At 37.2% G+C, this 27,030-nt stretch overlaps 1 protein-coding gene across 3 annotated transcripts; it reads left to right on the forward strand.

Annotated features, from left to right (window-relative positions):
• LOC104210543 (uncharacterized) lies at positions 1–27,030 on the forward strand. Of its 3 annotated transcripts, none has more exons than XM_070162337.1 (15): positions 1–411; positions 2,328–3,002; positions 3,716–3,922; positions 4,037–4,345; positions 9,080–9,189; positions 10,287–11,477; positions 12,410–12,551; positions 12,624–12,792; positions 12,936–13,099; positions 13,938–14,023; positions 14,835–14,934; positions 22,379–22,440; positions 25,680–25,782; positions 26,130–26,338; positions 26,437–27,030. In XM_070162337.1, the coding sequence occupies exons 1-14, from the start codon at positions 238–240 to the stop codon at positions 26,304–26,306; spliced, it is 3,669 nt and encodes a 1,222-aa protein (XP_070018438.1). In that variant the 5' UTR covers positions 1–237; the 3' UTR covers positions 26,307–26,338; positions 26,437–27,030. The 3 variants fall into 3 exon arrangements, with proteins under 3 accessions (XP_070018438.1, XP_070018439.1, XP_070018440.1); XM_070162338.1 differs by having other exon boundaries at positions 26,440–27,030; XM_070162339.1 differs by lacking the exons at positions 26,130–26,338; positions 26,437–27,030 and having other exon boundaries at positions 14,869–14,934; positions 25,680–25,774.

Below are 27,030 nucleotides of genomic sequence, written 5' to 3' on the forward strand. Positions count from 1 at the left end.
GTCAAAATTGGAGGGAAAAGGTCTCCATTACAAAACTTTCTTTCCCTTCTCTTTCTTCCTCAATACTCTTCGCCCTCTTTCTAATTTCTACACAGTGCCACTAGAACAAACACAGTAGAGTAGTACTAGTAGTTTTAAAATTTCAAATATTTCAAACTTTACCAATCCCCATTTCTCTTCCCAGAAAACCCTAGGGAAATCAGAGGCAAAATTGACTGAACTTCAATTCTTAATCCAATGGCAGTGGATACCAATTTGGCTTCGTTATTTGAGAAATTAAAGTTGGAAGATCTGTATGTTCCACCCAGACCTTGGGAATCAATTCCTTCAGAATGCGGCGGCATTTCTTCTTCCAATTCCGCTAACACTAATCGGTCTTCCCATGTTCAATACTCCACTTCCGCCGTTTCTGTAAGAACCCTTTTCATCTATGACATTTGCACATAGGCAACGTACGTATTAATTCCGTGATGTATAGCTGGTGGAGTGTTGTTTTATTACTTATGTATTGCTATAGCATTTTTTTTGTTTGGACACGTCCTATGAGATTTTTTACATTTTTCCTCATTTTTGATCGAATTATGTGCTTCTTTCGCTGTTTTCGTAAAGAGCACTTTGATTTTAGTGGGAAATTTTAATTCTTTTTTCTGTTAATTCGATGAGAAATCAAAGCGGCAATGTACAAGATTAATTGCCTAGTGTACAACAGATGAGGATTGTTTTGTGCTTGTGTCTTAGTGAAGACCGTTACACTATTAGGAAGTTGGCACTGCTTGGCATAGGGCTCAATGAAGCTGAAAATAAGACACGAGACTATGAGACTAGGGTTCAATCCTAGCAGAGGCAACAAAAGCTAGGTGATTTATTCCCATCCGTCTAAGAATTTTGACAGAGTTATTTTGTACATTTGCTAATGTATGGAAACAGGTACTGTGGATTTATTGAGGCGTACGAGAGATGGCCGGACGCTACCGTTATAAAGTGTAACTCATAGAAAGTTGCATTTATGAACTAATTTATGGACAGTTGCAATAAAACCACTAATACGTTAGTTCTTCTGTACCTTAACTTTTCAAGCAAATCTAGAGTGACATGTCACTGCTACATGACTCACTTAAGGTAGGAACAAATTTCCCATGTATGTTTTGGTGCCAATTAACAGCTCAGTTTTGCCTCAATCCCAGGCTAGTTGGTCTCGGCATATAAGTCCACACTATTATTTTCGAGTTCTCGAGGTTCTCTATAATTCTTACTGACATATAAATCTAAAAAGTTAAAAGCGCTCCCATGAACACTAGGTGTAATGTATACTAACATAATGACTAAGCCCTAATCTCAACTAGTAAGTGTCGCCTATAGGAGTCTTTGGCTTCTTCCCCTAAATTTGCATGGATCTCGAAGGAATATAAATCTTTGAAATAACATCATTCCATGTGATCTTTTGGTTATCTCATGTACTAATCATTGCATTTGGAGGCTTACGTAGGACATGATCGAAACATCTCAAGCGACCTTCATTCATTTTATTCTATGTGTGTGCTACTTACACATTCTATCAGATGTTATCATCTGATTTTATCGAATCTTAATACACATCCATCTTAACATCCGCGTTTCTGGCACTCATATTGTGGATGTGATGGACTTTAAAGGCTCAAAAGTTCTTTCATATGAATTGGTGGTCTCATCACTGTTCTATGGGACCTGATAACTGAGAAATGGGGAGTCACATTTCACTTACAAAATTTTTATTTGCTATGTCTATTGTTATTTCAATTAATTTGAAGCCAAAGTTAAGGGGAGATTGGGGAACCTTTTGTGATATGGCACTAAATGGAAATGCGAAATTTGTTTTCTCCTGTAGTTTGGATTTTCCTAAGTTCTAAAGTTGCAATGGGTGTAAGTAATTGATAAATGTTTTAATTGCATATTTACCGTTTAATGGTTAAGTGCGGCTTTTGAATATTTTTCGGGTTTCTACTTTCTACTGCAATTCACCTTTTGTTGTTGTTCATTAAACGAGGAAGTGGGAATGGAAATTACCAGTTTGAGTGCATAATATACAACCTATGATACTGCTCTATGCTTGATTCTTGCTGGGACATGTTTTGTTGGTCATGTTCTTTGAGGTTCTATTGTTTTCTTAGATACTCAAGGCTGAACATTCTCTTTTTCTTGTGACAAGATAGAAAGTTGCATTATCTTTATGATTTCATCTCTTGTGATATTACCATTTTATGATGAATGAACTAAGAGTTTTTTCTTCCTTCTAAATTCTGGAAAATGAAAAGACACTTTACCTATTATTCGAACATTCATCCTTTCAGGAGTCTAGCTTGGTGAGACTGACATTGGATGCTCTGCAAGGTGTAGAATCAGTTCTGATATCTATTCAAAAGCTTTCTGCTTTATTTTGTTTTGATTCAGCTGATAGATCCTTCCATCATATCCCAAGTTTGTTGACACGGACTTCAAGCACCCTTGCTTTGGGAAATCTACTCAAATCTATTGGGCGTTTTGGTTGCATCATTTTCCTCCTTCACAAATTTGTCGATCATTTTACATGTTTAACTCCAGATGGGAATTCAGATGAGGATGAAGTTCAAAAGTATGATGCTAATGATGGTGTGGGACGTCGAATGAGCAATCATACACTTGTTAATCAGGCTTTCGCAATTTCTGTGGCGAAAATCTTAGATGGGTATACCTCCGCCCTAAATACACTATATGCTTCTGTCAATTTTAGGCGTTGCTTGAAGTCCAAGGGTGGAGGCTGTTTTACTAGTGTTGGGCATGGCGAAATTACATTGCTAGAGGCTTATCTGCACTCTGCAGGACTAAGAACTCAGCTGGATGTGCTTGGTAATATCTGCAATATGAGTGATCTAGCTCTTAGATATTCTGAATTATCTCTTGAAGAAATAAGTGCCAAAGCGTTTTTAGAGTTTAATAATTTCCCCAGAAGTGGTGCTCTGCTCACTTTCTTGTACACACAACTAAAGGTTAGCATCATATAGAAGCAGTTCATTTAGTGGCTGTTCTACACTTTGACATTCTTAAAATTGGATTCCTGATGTTCTTTTGCTCATTCAACTGTATGTGCTTGATCTGGTACTTTGCCGATTCATGAAGGATTACATTGTGCATGTTTAGCAAGTCACACATGGTATTTGATTATCATCTTGGTGTAAATGCTTCATGGATTATGTGCTACATATTTCTTTCCTTTCTATATCTGAGGAGGAAAGCAGCCAGTTATTAGTAGATATGTGGGAAAAGAGCGATGTAATAATGTGTGCAGAAGGACACATATCCATAGACTTCACTGAGGCTAGAGTAAACCTGTTTCCTATTTTGTGCCTAAATTTACGTTACCACCTGAAAATGCTACTGAAATATCCAAAATGGTTAATCTGATTCTGCTAAGAGATTTTTGTAAGTAGGAAAGAAATAGCCTGCATTCTTAATGGAAAATATGTAACTTAAGGTATTTAACTGCGATGTCGATATTGTCCAAATGGTGCACTCACTATTTTTGGCTGTTACAATAATGTGTGGTGCTAAGTATTATTCCATTCACCATTGTGGAAAAAGTTACATTTTGGGTGAAACAAGGTGTGAGATTTTATGGATCTGAACTTTTTGTATAAGATATTAAATAAGGTGTCTCTTTTGCTTATTATTGATATCGTTCCTTGGATTTTTTTTTGGCTAGATGGCTGATCCAGCCCATTGTGCTCTCCTGAAGTTCCTGTTTCTACGTTCATGGGAACCGTACTGTGGATTTATTAGAGCATGGATTTTTGAAGGTAGAATTGCTGATCCTTTTAAAGAGTTCATCGTGGAAATTGTGAAAGAGCAACCTGATCATGAGCCGGGTAACACTGGAATCTCTAATGACTTCCCATTAGCAAGTGTTAGGGTAATGCTGTCTGTCATTGCCTAGAATTTGGAGTTTTAATTTTTTTCCGATGCTGATATGCTTATTGTGTCAACTTTGGAGTCTGTTTTTATCATCTGCTACTCAATATCTCAGGTGCGACAGGGAGTTTTACCTTTGTTTCTGGAGGATTGTTTGCTTCCCCTTTTCCGAGCAGGTCAACAGCTTCAAATAATAACAAAGTTACTTGAGTTCTGTGATACTTTTGGACCATTTAACGGTATTCATGAAGAACTCCTTCCTGGCATCGATGGGTTTTCAAGCGAATTCCCAAGCTTCAGATCGTCCTTGTTATTTGAGAAAGGAACTATTGAGACAATGGTGGTTTCAAGAAACAGTTATTACCAAAGGATGCTGGAGAAAGTTGACAATGTTTTCACTAAGATGGAATTCAGATTTCGGGAGGTAATTTTTCAGAGGCCACTGTTCCAGTATCATCTTTCTTATATATCTTTTGCTTTCCTCTACAGCTGTAGGATCTGTGATTTTTTTTTTCTTTCTAGGATAACAAGGTGTGTTGAATCTTGGCTAATTGCTTGCGCTGGTTTATCTATTAGAAACTATGATTTCTGTATGATTGTTTATCCTGTTAAAGAATCTCTAATTTGATATCTTCTGAGAGATAACAACAACAACAACCAAAAAAAGAAATCCAGTGTAATCCCACAAGTGGGGTCTGGTGAAGGTGGTGTTTACGCAGACCTTAGCCCTATTTTGTGAAGGTAGACAAGCTGTTTCCGATATATCTGCTGAGACATGATTAAGTAATTATTTTTGTGCTCTCTCTAACATCTTAAACCTTTCGATAAGATGGTGACATACCTCAACATGGTATGAGAGCATGCAGAGGCCCAGGGTTCGAGTTTCCCTGCCACCCATTTTTAAAAAAGAATCCACGTGTTTGGTCCGTGAAAAAGAATTAGGTCCGCACATGAGTGGGCGTGTTGAGGCATAATTAAGTAACTAAAAGTATTTTCTCTCTAACAACTTAAGCTTTTAGATGAGATGGTTACACACTTCAACAATATACGATGTGGGAACACCAACTTTTACTTCTGCTTTTCACTTCTGACTCGAGGTAGTTCCTGCAGTTGTTCTGGTTTATCTCGTTATATATTGGAGATTCCACTGAGATTGAATAATCTCGTACTTAATTCTTTGCAGGGATGTTAAACATAGTCTGGATAGCTGCTTTACTTTTGGTAATGCCTAGATATCAGTAAAAAGTTTCAAGGAAGAGTTCTTTTGCCTCCTGAAAATACTGCACTAGTATTTTTGAAGTATGAATTCTGTTTAAATTAGGGAGAAGAATATGGATTAATTTAGATATTGAAGTAAAAAAAAAATGCCAACAGCAGGTGATGAATCTTGTCTAAAATAAATTAAGTTTTTCTCTTCTCCACTACAAGATGGTGATTATTTTAAAAGACATGTTAGATATTCTAACCTGGTCCAACTTATTTAATTCTTTCTAAACCTGCCTGCTGCCTTGGAAAATGTGAACATCAGAGGCCTGACATGATGTGGAAGTTTTTTTGTTTAAAAGTTCAGATTGTGGTCTTTTTCAATGATTCTGATATACCCATTGATACTGGGTTCTAGTTGAAGTATGAAATCTGTTTAAATGAGGGAGAAAATATGGATAAATTTAGAGATTGAAGTTAAAAATGCCAACAGCAGGTGATAAATCTTGTCTAAAATAAATTTAAGTTTTTCTCTTCTCCACTACAAGATGGTGATAATTTTAAAGATGTGTTAGATATTTCTATCCTGGTCCAACTTATTTGATTCTTTCTAAACCTGCCTGTTGCCTTGAAAAATGTGGACATCAGAGGCCTGAATGATGTGGAAGTCTTTTTGTTTAAATGTTCAGATTGTGGTCTTTTTCAATGATATTGATATACCCATTGATACTGGGTTCTAGTTGTTCTTTCTACCATAAAGTGCTGCAAAGTTACATCTGATACGTGTTTCTAAGATACTTTTGGAATATCAATTATCAACAAAAAGTGCAAGCTAATAGTTTGGTATTAGTTTGCTATATTTTGTTTGTTCATTGCTTGGTGAGTTCAAGTCAAGATTCGTTCAGCGAGGTTGAATATAAAGAAAGAGATAGGTTCCGGTAAAAGAGTGATATTGGACTCAACCTGTTCTGGAGTTTTACGTACACAACTTTCACTTCATGAAAAGGAACACTGGCTTTCTTGATGTCATAAAATCTTGAGTTCTTGATCTTTTATGATCTCCTAACAGCAATGTGATGGAATTTTAAATTTTTTCCTTTTTTCTGGTCTTAAATCGTTCTCTATAATGACATGTTTTTACTCTAGAATAGTAGGGAACAATCTTTTTTCCCCCTTAGTTTGGATGAATTTTTGGGGGAGAGCAAGGGCAGTTAATATGAAAATTGACAAAAACTCTAGTTCCTTTCAGGTATAAATGAAAGGGAAAGAAACCTTCTTTGGCGAAATCTGTGATGCCAAAACTGACCTTTGATATTATGAACTTAAAAATGCATATAAATGTATTAAAGTCAAGGTAATACCAGTTTGTTCCTTTTTTCTTTAGATCAAACCCCAAACTAAAATTTGATGCTCCTTTCCATTCTTCTTGTCTTCTTTACTTTTTTTTTTCTGCATGGTTTCTTTTCCTCTCTCCCTTTCTTGTTTTTGATCTAAACCATCCATTGTTTCATATAGTTTTCCACCTGTAGATGATTTTCCAAGTCCTGCTACCATGGATGGAAAAAAGTGAACATTAGAGAATTTAATTTGTCCAGTAAAAGGTCGTGACAATCCCTCAATAGAAGTGTCACTTTTCCTTTTTCTCATGTATCTTTTTCCAATGTAATAATATGTGAAAAATGAAATAAATGACAATTTTTTTTTGTCTTTGATGGTATGTAACCATGTCTTATATATAGTACTGTCCTTTACCTGGCATATTCTCTGTTTTTCATATTTTTTTTTCCGCTTAAAGGTATAATGTAGTATTATTCAAACCAAATGTCTCAAGAAGATTTGTATCAAAAAGATTTTTAAAGAAAAAGGATTTCCTATGCGTTTTAAATAATAAGACGCATAAAGGTCTTCTCACTAACATATTCTTCAGTTCCTGAACCCATGTAATCACTCATGAGCAATATGAACAGTTTCAGGTGCTAAAGTATGTAGAATTAAGATGTAACCCCCCCCACCCACCCACCCACCCAACCCTCTTTTCCAGGGAATTCTTTGCTGGGGTGGAGAAGAGGGAATCAGAAGAGGAAAAATAGCTTTGATTGGTTGGATTTCAAGCATCTAAAGCTGTCATCTTACATATAGGATAAAATCTCTTTTTAGAAAAGAAAAAAGGATAAAAACTTAAAGTAAGTTAAGTATATTAAAGGAATTCCAAACAAGTTTTGAAATGAGAATGAGATCAATGAGGTATAGTTATGCTACTTTGATTATTTGATCAACTTAAATCACGAGGGTAAGTTCAGATAGTTTCGTAGATCATGCAAGACAGAAACTTCGGGTACAGTTGAAGATTTAGGTCTTAAAAATAAAAGACAGATGACCGAATATCTGATAAAATGATATGAGAATAGTAAAAGGTGATGTTGTACTTCTATCTGAAGCTTAGACAGAATCACCTGTCTGCATCACCAATTATATCTTCCTCCATTTCTTTCTTACGCTGTTTCTTTAAAAGTTCTCTGACACAGATAGAGAGAGGGGCGGAGGAATAGAGGAGGAAAGAGGGGAAATAGATACATAAGATGTAAGACTATTTTCTCCATTTAAAGCCACCATGCACTAAAACTACCCTGAGGGATGTATCACAATGGCAAATGATAGCTAATGAACTATTCCTTTTTTGATTAATTAGTTAATGAACTTCTCTTACGTCGAGTTTTGACAATCCGGGTGCTAATATTGAGTATATCGTGCCAGATTCTGTCATTAATGTAAGACAACTTAAGGTGTCGAATGACGACAAGTCTTGGTTTTGACTTGTAACGGCTTCAAAACTCATGCAGAATATAACTTTTCCCTGCTTTTAAGGGAGAGAGATTTAAATTTAATCATCACTGTCTTTATTTTCCATAAAAAAGTAAAAGCAGTTAGCAAAAGTGAAAGGAAGCGAAGGAGTAGTCCCTTCTCAATTGCAGAATAATCGCTATATAATCTATTTATTTTTTATAAATTATTACCCCCAAGACTGCCGCTTCATCAAAAGGTCTTTGCCTTGTGAATGTAAAATCGAACGGGTGATCGAGCAGAAGTAGCTCCTCCTTAGTACTTAAATAAGTCACTTCTTAGTTTACACTGCAAGTACTAGTAGATAGCTAAAGAACCACACATGCTCTTGACGAAAAGAATTCTCATCGCCTCTTTTAGACCAGCTAGCCATGAAAAAGTGAAGGGAAAAAGGAAAGACATTCCCCTAAAGAAGCAAATCGTTATTTTACTTTGCACATACTAGATAGCTAAAGAGAATACACCAGTTCTTGATAAAAAGAACTGCCATTGAGAAGGGGAGGAGAAAACTCAAAATGAAGAAAAAGTATAGTCGAACTTCTTTTTAATATTTTATATAAGTAAAAAGTGGTACTTAAACTTTGATGCCTATTATCCAAATTTAAGTAAGAAAAGGAGATCCACATTTTGTATGATCATTTGATTAGAGAGCTTAACTTTAACATTTGTAGGACACAGATTCTTCAGCATTAACCACTGCTTTATGCAACCACAATGGAATTCATGCCCACAATCCAATATGCCCATCTCATCTCCAGTTATGTATTCCTCCCGACACAGATTCTTCAGCATTAACCACTGCTTCTCCCCTCTTTGTCTTTTAATATCAAGCAAATATATTAATTTTGATTACACATTCCAGTAGTTAACTTTTAAAGGCTCTATTCCTGCATATGTAGAGTACCTAATAAGAGTTTAATACATATGTGTTGTTGAACAAAATTGTCGGATATTTTTATGATGCAACAAGTAATCTAGACAGTTAAACCAGCTTTTTTCACAGTAATTCTAGCCTCTCACCATTTATTTATTATAGAAGTAAAACGAGGCTAATCTTTTCTCTTAGCTTTTTCACGTGTTCCATAAGATTTCTATTTCCCAAATATCTCTCCAGGGCATGCAACCTAGGTATGCAAACCATGCAAGGAACTTGACCTCTCCTGTTTTGTTTTCAACTAGTGACAACTTGGATGCATATTCAAACGATACCAGAGGTCAAACTTTGTAAGTCTACCCACTTTATACACTTCATTGTGCATGTCCCCATGTGCTGGCTCATTTGATTGTGCATCCATCCAGGATTGTTGTGTCTATAATCTAATTTGATTGTGCTTCCGTCCAGGACTGTTTGTCTATAATCTAATTGTTTAAAAACTATTTATCTACTATCTATCCATCATTCTATCTCTATAGTTCTTGGTTTCTGTCTATAGGGAGCAAAAATTGCATGATCTGAAGTTAGAAATGTAGAAAACAAAAGGGCAGCCCGGTGTACGAAGCATCCCGCGTTCATGCAAGGTCTGGGGAAGGGCCGCATCCCAAGGATGTGTGATGTAAAAGATATAAATAAATCAAATATCCACTCTTCAATAATTTAAGCTTTTAGGTGAGACTGTTTACCAATTCAACATGGTATTGAAGAAAGCATAGGTCCTGCTTTCGAGTCTCGCCTCACTCTTTCATTAAAAAGAAAACTTCCACTTGCTTGGCCCATGAAAAAGAATCTCGGCTGCACAAGAGGGAGTGTGTTGAAGACCTAAAATAAATAAATAAAAGTATTGTTTTGTTAACATTTTGAACTTTTAGATGAAATGTTTCACACGATTCAACTGGGTGTTGATTATATACAATCCCACATTGGTCAAAAGAGGTCTATAAAGGTTTGGGGATGCTCCACCCATTGCTTTATGATTTTGCATTGGTGTGTTCAAATTCTTTGGCATGGTATTAAGCAACCTTTAGAAAGACCTTTCTAATGCACTTAAGTCTGCATTAAAGTGCACGTATTAACCCTAAAATTATATTGCACATAAAAGAGGGTGTTGAGTCATATAATGTCCACAACAGGTATATTAGGGGCATCTAAGGGTTTATAAAAGTGTTGGACTAGTCAATGCATTGCCCTAAGTTTTGGGTTGGATACCCGAACTCTTTTACATTGAATGAGTTCACTGAACTCTTAGTTGAGTCGCTAGAGCTGCATAGCTGAGTATTTTCTTTCCACTCATTCTTAACGCAGATTTGATCATTTTGTCAGTAACTTTTTGATTTTTGTATCACTCCTTTCCCTGTTACTAAAGAGTATAGTATCTGAATTTTAGGGTTCACGACACCATAGAAGCTGAGATTAGCACAGACGATGATTTTTCTGGTACCGAAGATCTCCTGGAGTCATCTGAAGCTTCATCAGAAGAAAACTCAGAGGGGCAAAGTGATTTTGACCTACCGAGCAACAGACCTGGCACTGATGTGGTGTTGGAGCCAGATTATTTATCTGCTTTAAGTTTTATTGATGATGGTCTTTTGCAGAAGCAGAAGTTTCCGCAAGATGAGATTTCATGCTCTGCAGAATATGTTTCGTGTAAATCATGTAGAAGGATGGAAATATCTTCCACGGATGTTAGTAACAGTGAAAGAGCTGCATGTGACAGTTCTCTGCCCTATAGAAGTGGGGAACAAAGTACGCTGCAGGATCTTGATAACCGGATCACTAATAGTTGCCACAATACTTGCTGTCTGTCTGATTGCTTTCCAGGAAATCTTCTGAATATTGATAGGAGGAGCTCTCAGAGTACATGGTCGCATGAAGTTGAGATTGAGCCGGAAGTAGGCAGTTGTAAATTTGGTGTCCAGTTGCCTAACAACGTAGATTCTAGTGGTTCAGTTCTACCTCGAAATCCTTCATTGCCTGAGGCTTATGAAAAGGATCAGCATCCATATAGAGCTTGTACTTTTTTAAGTTCAACAAGTTTGCCATCATGGAAGCTGAAGCATAACTCCGACTTTCTAAGCATGAACCCAATTTTGGCTAGAAGTTCTCTTGTTAACCCAAAGAGGGAGCCTGAACAAATGTGCTCAAGAGATTCTAGGCAATCTTTTCCTTTTTTTAATTTCACATCTATCAGAGATCCTTGCGAGGTTTATATAGAAAAGTTTGCTGCCAATTCTAGAGATCAGTTAGGAGCTGGGGTTTCTGTTTTGACTGGTACAGCAGCTACTGCTGCTGTTCTTACTAGTTGTCAACATAACTTAAAAGATCACTCTGATAAGAACTTGGAGAAAAAGGAAGAGCTGTCTCATACTTGTTCCCCTGTAGGTTCCGAGGCTCACATTCAAAAAATCTCATCATTGGAAAATGCTGCTGGTGGGAGTGGTTGGGAGAGACTGCTTGCTAATTCTAGCAAGATTGCCAGTACAACTGCTAGATTTCCGAAGACTAGTTTGGTGACAGTCCTTGAGATGCCACTGGATCATATTATCAAAAAGTGCCTGTTGGAGGAGATTTTGCTTCAGTATCCTTATATATTCTAGATGCATGAAATGCAGCTTATCAACACTTGCAGTAAACTGTCTTTATTTTCCCTTGTTTGTTTATGCTTTACTACTGTGGCGTCCAACTTTTCTCCCCATTCATGACGAGGAAAGAATTTCATTTACATTTTTCTGACTACTTAGCAAAGAAGATTAAAATCAAGATAGCCCAAAAATTGGATGTGTGTCAAGACGCTGTCGGGCTCCGGCCGCTGACTCAAGTGCCCCCATTATGAAGTTAAATATTAACGAAAGAGGTAGAGATGCTCATGCTTCTAGTACCTCAAATGTTGATATTCCTGTGACCTGTAGTGCTAAAATATTATTCAATAAGGGACGATCATCTATGTAGTTGACATGATGCTTGATAAAATATGAGTATTCAAGGATTTTGAAGTTGGAATTATTTTAGACATACCTGATTTATGCAGTCTCAGATGATGGGTTTTCATGAAAAATCGGTTAGTTCAAGGTCAGTGAAGTATTTGAGTTGCAGGGCTGATGTTCCTTGGTGGGCCAGTCCTCTAGAACCAATTTCCTTCTCCAAGTTTGAATAGTGACCATTGTCTTGCCCACTTTGACATCTGTAAACTGTGTTTTAGATCCATTGTTCCTCGGCGGGCCATAGTTCTCTTATGTTCTCCTTTGAATCCTCAACTTTGATACTTTCTTCAGCTATTTTATATCTGCGAAAGTGATATTTTCATTTCTTTCTCTAATTTTAAGAAGAGTGTTATTCGAAAAGAAATGATTGTTTTTTCATATATATATAAAAAAGAAATGATTGTTTTGCTTAAACTTTTATTTGTTATTAATCACCATCATCACAATGTTCTTTAAGTAACCCTTACCTGTTGGGGAGCAGGCAAAGGCATTCTTATATGGCCTCTCATTTTTTCCTTGACATTGCTAGATACAAATACTTGAGCAAGTTAACTATACAATTACTTGATAAAGGTTTTAGTTTGCATGAACATTTGCTGGCTCTAAGGAGGTATCATTTTATGGAATTAGCAGATTGGGCACATCTGTTTGTCAGCTCTCTTCAGCATCATGTATGTTCTTCTCCCACTTTATAGCTTGTTTTTTACTTTCCTTTTCTTGATTTGTGTATTTTCTCGAAACAGAAATGGTACACCGTAGAGGCAGAAAAGAGAATATCAGCAATTCAGGGCATTCTTGAGTTGTCAGTTCAGAGATCTTCTTGTGAAGGGGACCCTTATAAGGATCGTTTGTTTGTCTATGTGAAAGGGAGTATGACAAACATCTCAGTTTCTGGTAGAGGAACATTTTATGGTATGGCAAACATCTTCTTGTGAAGGGGACCCTTACGTTTTACCTTTTCTCTGTCCATTTGTTTCTCTGCATCTGTATATATGGTGCATTATCTTCTACAGGCATTTTTGGTTCAGCTTTTAGAACTATATTACTCTTGGCAGGAATCCACTCCTTTGATTGTTTGGGTTTGGGTTATCGAGTAGATTGGCCACTCAGCATCATATTGTCTCCTGGCGCACTAAAAATGTACTCGGACATCTTTAGTTTTCTGATACAAGTCAAGCTTGCTGCTTTCTCTTTAAGTGATATATGGCGCTCATTAAAGGTACTGATTTGATATTGGTCCCATAGTTTATTAAATTCATCATGTATATATATGTAATGCGTGGATTTTATGTTTCTATGTCTTTGCTCAACCCTTCTCATTTTCTTTTCTTTGCTTATTCCCTGTCTCTTTATATTTATTCTGAGAACTTGTATACACCTAGTTCGTTGAAGTTAAAGCAAGTTCCAGCCTGCTTGGGATTGACCAAAGAAGCAGTTACGGGTTACCTAATATTGAAATTACCTCTTGTGTGACCATGGAAAGCCCTATTTCATTTCTTTTCATTAGCCTATACAGGTTGAGAACAGGGATATCCATGTTTAATTTGTTGTCAAATGCCTTGTGAAGGCATTGATTTATGGAGCCTACAGGTTAGTAACTGAATCTATATTGTATGAAGGAATGAAGAGTGGGCTTAATTGTTTTGCGGTATAATTGTTAAGTATTGGAAATCGTGGTTCAGTCACCGCAATCCAATACCATTTAATATGACTTATTTTTCCTTAGTTTTGGAATTCTTTCTAGTGGCCGCCATCACAGTTTAGTTAGTGTTTGAATGCATTTGATTTTGAAGGGCTTCAACTAAGGTGGAGAAGTATTTTAGGAAGTTTATATCTCTTATATCTTACCCCTTCCCTATCATGCTGATAAAATGAAACAATAACTGAGGGTGCATATTTACATTAAATCCTCCCAAAACCAAATAAAATAAAATAAAATGATTACACTGCACAGGATAATCACAACTGTAGTTTTGACAGTTGGCTCAACCAAATTATTTTACATAAGTGATGCTTTAAGTCACCTAATAATTTTGATATGTTGTCCTTGTGAACAGGATCTCTCTAAATTGGACAAGAAGAATCAACATTTTGCGTTTGGCAATGCAGAACCAAAGCAACTGTCCATCTTAATTGAAACAAGGTCCTTTTTACGTTTTAATTATTGTTGTCTTCTTTCTTTCTGGCTAACTTGATGTCATTTGACCCAAGGCTTGTCTGGTAACTCTATGTGAAAGGAATAATCACAAGATATTATGCTTTTGTGTATGACATGTTTTTCCGTATGATGTTGCTTGCTCTTTTATGGGTTTTTTTATTAAGAGGTTGTGTGCAATCATATATGCAGAAAGATGCTAGCTTTTTCCGAGCTTGTTCAAAGTTGAGATATTTCAGATCTTGCTATAGAGTTTCTTTTGATAGAAACCTAAGAAGCACGCTGCCACACCGTGCATTTCTTGGTTATCTTGGAAACGCGAAGCAAAGCAACTGTGCGCTATTTCGTGTTGCGCTTAAACACTTGTTGGGTCATAATCACATTGATGCTAAATGTAAATGAAATGTCTTAAGAGTCACAATGAAAATGGACCTAAGACCTATATCTACGACCCGAAGTAACTTGTTGAGCATTGTGGCGAGAAAAGTCTAACCGAAGCAAGTTGGTATGACATGACGCTTGGAGGGTCTGCGACTTAGCTGTGAGTTTGAATATTATAGTTGTATATAAAATATATTAGTGATGTTGGAAGAAAGTAAATGTGTTAAGTGTAAACCATCTATAAAAGCCCGTAGACATCACTATTCTTCAATCTCTTCTCTTATATCTAACATAAGCTTATCCCATGATTTTCTACTCAATCATATATGCTATATGTGCTGAGTCGTTTCATTACTTTTGTGGTTAGAGTCTGCTACTTTCTGCTGTTTTACTTACGTGGTTCTGAATTTCATTCCAGGCACCAGCTTAATCATTTTGTATGTACGTTGCAGCAATATGTACAATCACAACTATCTCATGTGTCCTGGTGCAGATTCATGCATTCTCTTAAGGATAAGGTTTGGAGCACCTTCTGATCTGGGTTTTAATGAATTTCACCTTTTCCCCCTTTATTTGCTGTTTGGTTTGTGATTATCAGCCTCTTGCTAGTCTTAATCTTGTGCATTTCAGTATCCTACAATATGCTTTATATAATGTTGTTTTAGAATGGTTCCAACTTCTGAAGCTGAATCAAGGAGCCTGGGAATTTTCTCTCTCTACTTTCAAGCTCTCAGGCACACTCCCCGAGGAGCCTGGGAATCAAGGAATCTTAGGTTTCCATGAACACCATTAGAAAGCCCTCAAAATTCCGACCACTCCACTGAAATTTTTCTGACGAAGAAGCTGCCACGCGCGGCACTTTCCGGCGACCTAGTCGCCACGCGCCGGCACGTGAGCCCTTCTCCGGCAGCTTTTCAAAATTTTTTTTTGGACAACATCCTCTACTGATAATTCCGACCAGATCTGTACAATTTTTTCAGATTTCCGACGACTTTTATTTTTCCGGGGAGCGGGGAACCTCTGTTTAGTCCAGATTTCAGTTTCTTTTACCTCAACAACTCAACTGTGATAACCATCAAACACTCCTTATAATTTCCATAACCTGAGCAGCTGGGTGGTACAATATGGGAGACGACCAGATTTATTTCAACGCAGGATTCAAATCTTTTGACATCACCAGATGGAATTCCTACAAAGATGTATGGTTCGAATGGGTGGAGAGGAGCCGCATCATGATGAGACGTTCATCCATGGGCAGAAAGGCAATGGAATGGATTTGTTTCGTACTTAAAGAAGCGTCGACAGATCAAATGAATTTAGTGAAGCGATGGAAGTACAAGGAACATATGACAGAACATTTCTGTACCAGGAAATTCAACGTTCATGGAAGATATATGAGCATTCTGTCACTGAAGGGAGAAGGGAGGTCTGTTATTATAATTCCAGAGTTAGCTTTGAATGCAGGTTGGAAAGACATAGCAGCTAAGATAGAAAGATTCACACATCAGACCTCCAAAATGAATCCCACAGTTCCACCTAGAATCACTGTGGACAACTATCCTTATGTCAAAGAAATCAAGGAGAGTAAATGACAATCAAATACCCTTCGTGAGGCAAAGGTCAGCATAAACAATGGAGATATCTCTGTTGTGGAACCGACAAGTAGCGAGGATTCTGGTTTACTAAAAAGATGCATTGTCGAGTTTTTTGGGAATGAAATCAATGAGAGACCCACTTTAGCAGACATAAGGCGATGGGCTAGTGCTTCATGGAACAAAGCATATGGAGTAAACATGTATGAAATGACAGGCAACATGTTTCTATTTGAATTTCCAAACAGATTCATGGCGGAGCAGATTTTGCAAGGAGACTGGAGATGGAAAAAGTTCAAGCTTCACCTGGAATGGTGGAATCATACTGTTGGATGCATTCCAACCTCACAAATTGCGGAAACATGCTAGATTAGAGCCATGGGGATTCCTTTACATCTATGGTCATAAAAGATCTTCAAAGAAATAAGAGATCTCTGTGGAGGATGGATAGCTACTGAAGAAGAAACTGATCTCAAAAATCATCTTAAGTGGGCAAGAATTAAAATTGTTGGTGATGGCAGAAAGATTCCCAATGAGGTTGGGATTGAAAGAGACGGTATCAAATTTTTCATCCCAATCTGGGCTGAAAGACAGGCAAGATTTGAGCTGAAGATGCAGGAAAACGAACAATCCTTTGAAGCAGAGAGATATTTGAACAATCAAGTGGGATGCACCATATTGCAAAACGCTGATAAAGGAAAGGCAAGTGTGCAACTTATACATGGTTCGAGTTCGATAAATCGGAGCAGTAAAGTGACAAACAACGAGCTGAAATCCTATGACTTCGATTTGGCTGCAGAAGTCATTTTTAATGATCTCTCGTGTGAGTTTTCAGATGATATTAGGCTGAAGCCTTATATTGAGGAAATGGGAGGACCTTCTTACTTCGAGGCAAAAGAGTCTAGTCCAGGGGATCCAATCTCCAATGCAAACCTTGAAAGTATGCCAAAGGCAACACTTAACAGTTGCAGTCAGCCAGAAGGTGGAGCAGAGATAGCAAGACTGGAACAGAAGGCAGGGGAGCAGATCATAAACACAAATATGGGGGAAGATCAAGCTGGAAGTGCTTTGGAACAACTAAAACACTTTAGCTCTATCCAAGATTGGGAAATCGAGGAGGTGACTCCTATAGCAGTTCAACAACACAACCCATTAATGGATAAAGACATGGATGCAACACTATGGGTTCATCAAAATATGATCAAATTGGGGAAAATGTTTGGAGTAGATTTTCAAGGCCATGAAGAAGAAGCATTGGAGTTGTTAATGCAAATTGACAGTTGCAGACATGTTAGAAAGGTGAAGACAGAGTTGGAGGTGAAGAAACAAAGGTTCAAAGGATCACTGGAATTAAAAGGATTAACTTCGTTTGATGTCAAATTCAAGAGTGACGGGAAAAGGAGTGGGGGAAGAGATCTATCAATCCTTTTTTTTTTTTGGCAATCCACTAGTCAAGCGCCTAGGGCTAGTTTTTTATTAATAAAAGAAAAGAAAAATACAACAATTAGGAAAAGTACAAATAAGGGGACAATAGCACCGGTATTGTTACCCATATGCCTTGGCTATATAATCACTCCTCTGCGCCTCACACTGCCTTATGAAGACAGCCTCATGTAGAGGATTCATGGTGTAGCTGTCGGCAACGTCTCACGAGGGCATATAATCTCATAGCCGTGTGGATATTTTCCAAAGGCATAGGAACAAGGTAACACAAACCGGGCTAAACCTTACCTTACTAATCCTATCAATCATTTCAATATGAAGATCAAAGTAATTTCCTGGAATGTAAGTGGTTTAAACGACAAGAAGAAAAGGGAGATCATAAAAAGTCAAGTGCAGAACTGGAGGGCAGACATTATATGCATGCAAGAGATAAAAGTGGAGGGGGATATCACGGAAATAGTCAATCAAATATGGGGTGGTAGATGGGTAAGGTATGCAAGTTTAGAAACTAGCGGCACGAGAGGGGGGATTTTGTTATTATGGGATTGCAGAGTATGGAAAGGGGAGGTGTTACAGACTGGTGCATACACTTTGACTTGCAAGTTCGAGGCTCTTTTACAGAATTTTCAATGTCACATAACAGGAGTGTATGCCCCAAATTGTAGAATAGAAAGGAAAATAGTATGGAGAGAAATTGGTGCAGTGAGAGGATTGATGGAAGGTCCTTGGGCGGTTTGTGGTGATTTTAATGTTACAAGGTACCCTTCTGAAAAACGGGAATGTTTAAGGAGATCCAGGGCGATGGTGGAATTCTCGGATTTTATAGAAGATATGGAGTTGATAGATCTTCGACTTGAAGGAGGCTACTATACTTGATTCAAAGGGGACAATCACACAACCGCTTCAAGAATTGATAGATTTATCATTTCAGAAGAATGGGATGAAAGCTTCAGAAACATCAAGCAAACTATCCAACAAAGGTTGATTTCTGACCATTCACCTGTGGCTCTATACTGTGGTGCTTGGGAACAAGCTAAATCATACTTTAAGTTTGAAAATTGGTGGCTGAATGTGGAAGGTTTTGATGACAGAATTAGAGACTGGTGGACATCTTTTGAATTCTCAGGAAGACCAGATTACATTTTAGCTTGCAAGTTAAAAGCTCTCAAGGGCAAGCTAAAAGAATGGAGCAGAAGTTGTGAAGGTAATTTGGGATTGCAAAAATCAAAATTAATGAGTCAACTCGCAGGTTTTGAGGCAACACAACAACTAAGAGCGCTGACAGAGGAGGAATCAGTGAGGAAAGTAGTTACTTTAATGGAGATTGAGGAACAACTCAAGAATGAAGAAAGTGCATGGAGACAAAAATCAAGAGCTCTGTGGCTCAAAGAAGGGGACAGGAATACAAAATTTTTCCATCGTACCGCCAATGCACACAAGAGAAACAACAACATTGATCAACTATCGATTCGACATGAAGTAGTCGAGGATCCAGCCAGAATAGAGAACGAGATCATTGAATTCTACAAGGGGTTATACACAGAACCTGAAGAGTGGAGACCAACGGTCAATTTCGAAAATAGCAAGAATTTCTGAATCAGAGAGGAAGTCTTTACAGAGTAACTTTGAGGAACAAGAAGTTTTGAGTTGTCTGAAGATGTGTGCAAGTGACAAGGCCCCAGGTCCGGATGGATACATAATGGGTTTTTTCATAAAGTGTTGGGACATTTTGAAGGAAGACATCATGGAGGCCTTCAACAACTTTCATTCGCAGGAGATGTTTGAGAAAAGCTTCAATGCAACATATATAGCTTTGATTCCAAAGAAGACAGGTGCGAAAGAATTGAGAGATTTCAGACCGATCAGTCTGATAGGGAGCTTCTACAAACTGCTCTCAAAAGTCTTGACTGAAAGACTTAAGAGGGTGGTAGGGAAAATAGTCGATGCTCAACAAATGACTTTCATCAAAGGAAGACAAATAATAGATGCAGTGTTGATTGCCAACGAAGCTGTGGATTCAAGAATAAAAAAGAAAGAACCTGAAATCTTATGTAAATTAGATATTGAGAAGGCCTATGATCATGTAAATTGGAGCTTCCTACTCAGAATGCTAGAACAAATGGGTTTTGGGTAGAAATGGAATAGATGGATGAAATTTTGCATATCTACTGTAACATTCTCCATTCTCATAAATGGATCTCCTAAAGGTTTTTTCCATTCACACAGAGGTCTAAGACAAGGTGATCCTTTATCTCCCTTTCTATTCATTATAGCCATGGAAGGATTGAACAACATGATCAAAACGGCTAAAGTCAGTGGATAGGTTAAAGGTTTTGAGGTAAACAGGAGTGGGGCAAACAATCTAGAGATCACACATCTCCAATATGCTGATGATACTCTAGTCTTCTGTGACGCTGAAAAGGAACAACTTAGATTCCTAAGGATCATTTTGGTCTTATTTGAGGGAGTCTCAGGATTACACATCAACTGGAGAAAGAGCAATATTTTCCCCATTATTAATGAAGTTAACAACATGGAGCAACTGACACAGATATTGGGAGGAGAAGTTGGGTCCCTACCAACTGTTTACCTTGGGATGCCTCTTGGTGTAAGATCCAAATCAAAAGAGATCTGGAATTCAGTCATAGAAAAGTGTGAGAAGTTGTCAAGATGGAAATCGCAATACCTATCATTGGGGGCAGGCTAGTTCTAATCAACTCAGTATTAGACTCACTTCCTACTTATATGATGTCTTTGTTCCCAATTCCAGCCGACATTTTACAGAGATTGGACAAACTACGAAGATCATTCCTTTGGCAAGGTAATAAGGAGAAAAAGGTCTTCCATTTAGTTAAATGGAAGACACTCACAATGGCTAAAAAACAAGGTGGTTTAGGAATAAGGAATTTGAAGAATCAAAGCAAGGCTCTTAGAATGAAATGGTTATGGAAGTACTCTCAAGAACCCCAATCTTTATGGGGCAAAGTGATAAAAGCTAAGTATGGTGAGGAAAATAACTGGGTGTCAAAAAAAGTCAGAACATCATATGGAGTAAGTGTGTGGAAATCCATCAGAGAACTTTGGCCTATAATGAAGAACCACTCCTCCATAAGAGTGAGCAACAGAAGGAACACATCATTCTGGAATGATAACTGGTTAGGACACGGAAGCTTAAAGGAAAGATACCCCGATATGTTTGGTTTAGCACAAAACCAGCATAGGACAATAGCTGATATGAGGAGTCATCAAGGATGAGAAATCACTCTCAGAAGACAGCTGAATGACTGGGAGATAACAAGATTAGCTGACCTTTACAAAGAGCTGGAAGCATTTAAAGGATTACAGGAAGGGTTTGATTCACTTTGGTGGCAGAGGCACAACAGAGGGGTTTACCGGGTGAAGGATGCATATAAGATTTTGAATCATAATAATCAACAGGTAGACCCATGGCCTTGGAAACATATATGGAAAACAAAGATTCCATACAAGGTAGCATGCTTCACTTGGCTACTAGCAAAGGAGGTGGTATTAACCCAGGATAATCTCATAAAAAGGGGAATTTCTCTGTGTTCAAGATGTTTTCTATGTGGGGAAAATGCTGAAACTGTCACCCATTTATTTCTACATTGCAAGATTATAGACCAACTATGGAAAATCTTTATTAGTCTTAGGGGTATTTCATGGTCAATGCCATACAGGCTTAAAGATGTTCTTTATAGCTGGGAAGAAGCTGGAGCTGAAGCAACTAATAGAGATAGATGGAGGATTGTCCCGGCTTGTATATGGTGGACAGTTTGGAGGGAAAGGAACGCTAGATGTTTTGAAGATAGAAGCAATCCAGTGCAGAAGATCAAACTCAATTGTATTCTTCTTTTTTGTTTTTGGTGTAAAAAGATTTACACAGAAGATACATTGACAATCATAGACATACTAGGATCTTGCTAGGTCTCAAATCAGAACATCTACAAATCCTCTTCATGTAAATTTGGTTTTCAGTGCAACCTATGTACTGATGTTTTTAATATATACAATAGTTATCAATTCAAAAAAAAAAAAAAAGAATGGTTCCAACTTCCAAGCTCTTATATCAACAACAAAAACAACAACAACAACAACATCAACAACATTAACAACAACATACCCAGTATAATCCCACAAGTGGGGTTTGTAGAGGGTCGTGTTCACATAGACCTTACCCCTATCTTGGGTAGGTAGAGAGGCTATTTCTGATAGACCCTCTTATATCCTATGCTTTTAATGGCTAAGATGTGAACCTATTTGGATGAGTTAATAAGCTGTCGAAATTCAATAAATATTTGCTGTTGTCCTTTTGGTTATAAATTATCTGTATTTTTGAGGAAATGTTTAACTTACTTTTTGGTTTGGGGATGGGGGTGGGGAAGGACCAACACTTGATACTGTAATCTTGCTTATAGGATTTTGCTACTTGAGCCAGTTTCTTCAGCATGGTGTTGGTCAATAATAAATATTAATTTTGAGATGTAGCATCGATGGATTGTTGAAGGCTTGGAGTTATCTTTTGGTAGGTTAATTTAGCAATTAAATGAACATATTGACCAATTCCTGCAAACAGGCTTCCCTCACATGTTCTATGAATGGATCATTCTCATTCAAAACTTACCAGACAGAAGTGTCAAATTGTTCTCATTTTTATTGTCAAGCAATGCAAACTATATTATCTCTTTCTACAGAAATACAGTTCTACTTTTTATTTTCTTCATTGGTGTATTTTTTGTTGTGTCTGGCTCAAACAGGTTTTTAAGCGCTTACTGTGTTAAGAGTAATTTCAAATTATCCAAAAAAGATTTAAAAAATATTTTTTAACTTTTAGTAATTAGATTCTTGTCATTCTGAAAAGTTTTCGAGATTTTACTCCATACTTGTGATGCCATTCTTTCGTCATCAGGTCAAAGATATGATGGATCTGCATTCTGCACATATGGCATACCTGGATGACTCCGTGCACATGTAAGATCAGCTCACGTGGCCACTTTTCTTACTCCCCCCCCCTTCCCCCCCTTTCTCTCTCTCTGATACACACACACAAAAAAAGTTTATCAACAATATTCAAAGAGAGATACTTTTGTGTGTAATTTTGTATAGTGCAATACTTTGGGATTTAATCAACAAGTTGCAGCTGTGGATCTTGTCATTTTGCCTCAGTTTTAAGCCAGTGGGAAAAGGTGAATACGATCTGTGGTTGAGTAGTAGTGCAGGAGGGTGTATTGATTATGTGACCAGTGTAAGTAGGAGTGACAAACATGCGGGTCGGGTACGGTTTGGGTCGAAAACGAGTAATGGAAAAATGGATAAATTATCCGACCCGACCCATATTTAATATGGATAAAAAACGGGTTAACCGGCAGATCCATGACTTCTTACATATGATTACTTTTGGGAGAATTCTTAGTCTCCCTAACTCGAGGAACCCCCAATTTGAGGCTTTACAAATGTAAAAGTTAGACCCATTGGTTATCCATTTTCTAAATGGATAATATGGTTCTTATCCATATTTGACCCGTTTTAACAAAGTTCATTATCCAACCCATTTTTAAGTGGATAATATGGGTGGTTAACTGCTTTCTTTAACCATTTTGCCACCCCTAAGTGTAAGTGACAATCAACAGTCACCTGGAGAATCTTTGATGTTGTCTACGTGTGCATGAGGGGTAGGGATGGTGGAGAGACGGAAGGAGACATTTGTGATGGTGAGTCAGAAAGATGATATTTAGTGGGCGTTTGGACATAAGAATTGTAAAATTTCGAAAAAAGGTTAAATTTTTTTTCAAGTGAAAATGGTATTTGAAAATTAGAGTTGTGTTTGGACATGAATATAATTTTGGGTTTTTTTGAATTTTTGTGAGTGATCTGAGTGAATTTTGAAAAACAGTTTTTTGGAGTTTTTCAAATTTTCGAAAAATTTCAAAATTCATCTTCTAGTGAAAATTGGAAATTTTATGGCCAAAGAGTGATTCGAAAAAAGTGAATTTTTTTCAAAAAAAAGTAGAAAAAAATTCATGGCCAAACGGGCTCTTAGAGTGAGAACATTTCATTTGACACCGTAGTTGGTTGAGACACTGAATCTGTTTGTAGTTCTCCACTTCTTTGTATAATAAGGATGAAAAGGAAGGATAAGTGTATCACATCTTGTATTCTTCTACTTTAGTATGAAAAACTTGACAGCTCATTTTTAGTTTTCCACTTATTCGTTATAGGAAATTGGAGTTTTCTTTTTCCATATAGTTGAACTATAAATGGAGAAAACAAAAAAGTTTTTCTGGTACTGAACAGCACTAAATGGTTTCTTATGATCTATTGTCTCTTATCTTCTACAGAAAACTTATTGTACTCTACCAGCAGCAGGACAAATAAGCTACTGCACTTATCTAGCTTAATAGTTGTAACATTTTTTCATCCAATTGTTCCAATTTAATGAGCATTAAAATGTAATGCTATATTAAAAGGGGAAAAATGAAAAGGAAAGTAGATCTGCTGATAAAGATAAGTTGACAAATTGTTGGCAAAATTGACTACTACTCTACTTCTGTCCCAAAACTTGTCTGTTGTGACATGCTAATTTGACATAGATGTGTAGTATTTGGAAATTATAAATCTTTAAAATGAATAATACTAACTTTTATGTACTTGTATGGTTTTCCATTTTATTTTGCAAAAATGACGGATCAAAACTGAGTTTGACATTTCTATATCGGATAAAAGCCAAAATTGTTGGAATGTGGGAAGTAGTTTTCTTGAAAACTGAATTATGGTATTTTAGAGTGTATGCCAGTGACTGTTTGTTGGCAACTCTCCTATATGACCAAATGATTTGCACCTTCAAATGAAGACTTATGGGTATGAATGCAGGCATACATTCTGGATAGATTTTGAAACTATCTAGATGAATAACAAGAAACATTAGTGCTAGATGTAGATAGCCTCTAGTTTCAGAGAACCTCTAATTTGCTTTAACAAACAAATTATTTAGTATTAGAATGAAATGACCCTTAATAGAGCGGAAGGATTCTTTCATTGCTTTCATGAGGGGTTGCCAAAAAGGCATCTTTTGATGAAGTCCATCGTCATCCTACTCAACATCCTACTTGATCTTTTGCATGTAATGTTAAAAAAATGTGCATAAGTAATTACTTCCCAGAGACATCCTACTACTTTAGATATGGGCGTGGGTCTCAATGCATTAGTTTCTATTAAGTGTTTGATTGAAAGAATGAGCTATTGTCTTCTTATGTTGTTTGATAAATCTTCACCTCATGAGCTGGCTTTTAGATTTTTAAGGGCTAAGTCTTTTTTTAACGTAAATCAGAGCAAAACCATCCCTATTACCAGTTTACCTAATGTTGGGCCATTATGTTATATTGTTCACGAATCAGATATTCAGTCCTAGGCGTGCAGGGGTGTCTTAAGTGTTCCACATTGGTTGAGAGAATGAGCTGTTATCTCCTTATATATTCTTGTGCAAGCCTTACCTCATGAGCTAGCTTTTGGCATTAAGTTAAACCCAAGATTCATTTTCATAACAGTTGCAAACTATCTGCATATCTTTATTAATTGACAACTTAACAAGAAGGGGATGTGAGGTTTGGGTTTCCATGGTGTCTGTTTCGGTTTACACTTCCCTATGGAACCAGAGTCTCTTTGTCTTAAGGGAAATTGAACCTGTTATGATTGGATTAGATGTGTGCGAAGTAATTTCTGTGTTAGTCTATTATATCTTGTTTGAGTCCTTAAAGACTATTCGATGTCATATTTTGTCCTTTATCCCTCTAGAGTGCCTTGAAGCAGGTAAAGATGTTCTTTCTGCTTTAGAAGGATACTAGAGCCTGTATGATTCACTTTTCCTAGCATTTGTGTTTATTTAATGCTTTTCCTTTGCTCATAATGTTCCAGTTACCCGATATCATTTAGATGAAGATTCAATATTGCCCCCCCCCCCCCCCCCCCCCAACTCCCCCGTCCTTAGGGTTAGTTTCCCTGGTCATACAGCTAAAGTGGAATCCCTATAATCCCTACTAATTGAGGCTTTCCACTTCTCATAGAATTTAGACCCTTAAGAGTTTAGGATCTTGTGACCTATCTTGTCTAGGCACAAGTCCCTATCTTTGCTTTGATTTTGTCGTTGATGACTCAGAAATTTTGACTTTCTGTTTGATGAACGTGTCTAATGTTTTCAATATGAACCTTTACAGATGCTTCCTGTCTGAGGAAACTCAACATATTGCCAGCATTATAAGAAGCATCTTGCAATCTGCGGTGGATTTTCGATCTTGTCTGAGTGGAGACATTTCACAGGTGATTGTTAACATCTGCATGTTTATGTGTTCAGGAGGCATTTGTTGGTTTGGGAACTTTTTACAGATTGTTATCAAATAATTATTTGAGAAGTCAACTTGAAGGGGTAATACTTAGTCCTTGATTGTGAGTTTTCCAAGGTTCTAGTACAGCAACAGCACTCATGCCTTGCATGCATACTTTGATTATTTTGTTGTGCATCTCCAAGTTCAAGTTCTCATTCTGTGGGTCTGGGGGAATGGCATGTCTGAATATAAATCAACCTACCTCGGAAAAAAGTTGCATTTAACATCCTCTAAGAGACTGGAGATAATAAACCAAATACAAAATATTATTGCTGTTTGCAGGTGCTTCACATAAGGAAAACATTTTCTGAGAATATCAAAGAGTTGTATATATGTTATCTTAAGTCGCCCAGACATGTAGAATTCGGCCTGTCATGTTTCTGGGAGCGTCTGAATTATAACGACCATTACTCAGAGGTTATTGGTAAACAGATGGGACACAAGGTCTTTCTCGTCTAAAACACCAAGAATTGACTGCTGACTCGAATGAGGTAAGAAATTTTCAAGTACGACTCTAAAGGAAGGAAATGAACTACCTATTCCACCCAAGTTATTACATATTTTGACTTCTTCTATTGATCCCTTTCAGAAGAGGTTTAGATGGTCGTGACAAAGAAACCACTGGTTTCACTTAGTGGGCTGGGAATGCCCCCTTTCAAGGAGACTATATGCAGAAGGAGAGTATTTTGTTTCAGGTGCTTGGATATGATCACGTGGTCAGATTTTTCATGAGCAATAGCACCTTGACATTTCGTGGGTACATTTTGTTCAAAGGCTCGCACATGCCCAACAAGCACAGATACATTAAATGTCGTGCATTTCTATATAAGATCCTTGAAAGCGGTAATCTATTTCAGGCGGATAATCTGGCTCTCTATCTTGACACACAGACTTGCGACCTTTGGGTTGTCACATTATAGGATGTCGTTTAGGTTTCAATGAGTTTAAAAGTTTGGCATGTCATACATATTGTATGCTGTATGTAGCACAAGTGGAATTTAGCCTTTGTTGATAACTCGGTTGAATTGTAATTGTAACTTCTTTTAGTTTATGTTGTATACATTATGAGTAAAGAAATTGGTTTTCCTGTTTGAGTTTTTAGTATGGGATCACTCTTTGCAAGAATACAGTCCACGGAAACATAACTTGCCTCTCACTTTATGAAGGGACGCTTGTTCTCTTG

This window comes from Nicotiana sylvestris, chromosome 11, assembly GCF_000393655.2.
Source record: "Nicotiana sylvestris chromosome 11, ASM39365v2, whole genome shotgun sequence".
In the NCBI taxonomy this organism is placed as follows: Eukaryota; Viridiplantae; Streptophyta; class Magnoliopsida; order Solanales; family Solanaceae; genus Nicotiana; species Nicotiana sylvestris.

Bases quoted from the DNA above. Each gene is read 5' to 3' on its own strand.
- LOC104210543 (XM_070162337.1), top strand. From the start codon at position 238: ATGGCAGTGGATACCAATTTGGCTTCGTTATTTGAGAAATTAAAGTTG. The intron at 9,190-10,286 runs GTAAGTCTACCC...TCTGAATTTTAG, and splicing joins GATACCAGAGGTCAAACTTT to GGTTCACGACACCATAGAAG. The intron at 22,441-25,679 runs GTAAGATCAGCT...GAACCTTTACAG, and splicing joins CTGGATGACTCCGTGCACAT to ATGCTTCCTGTCTGAGGAAA.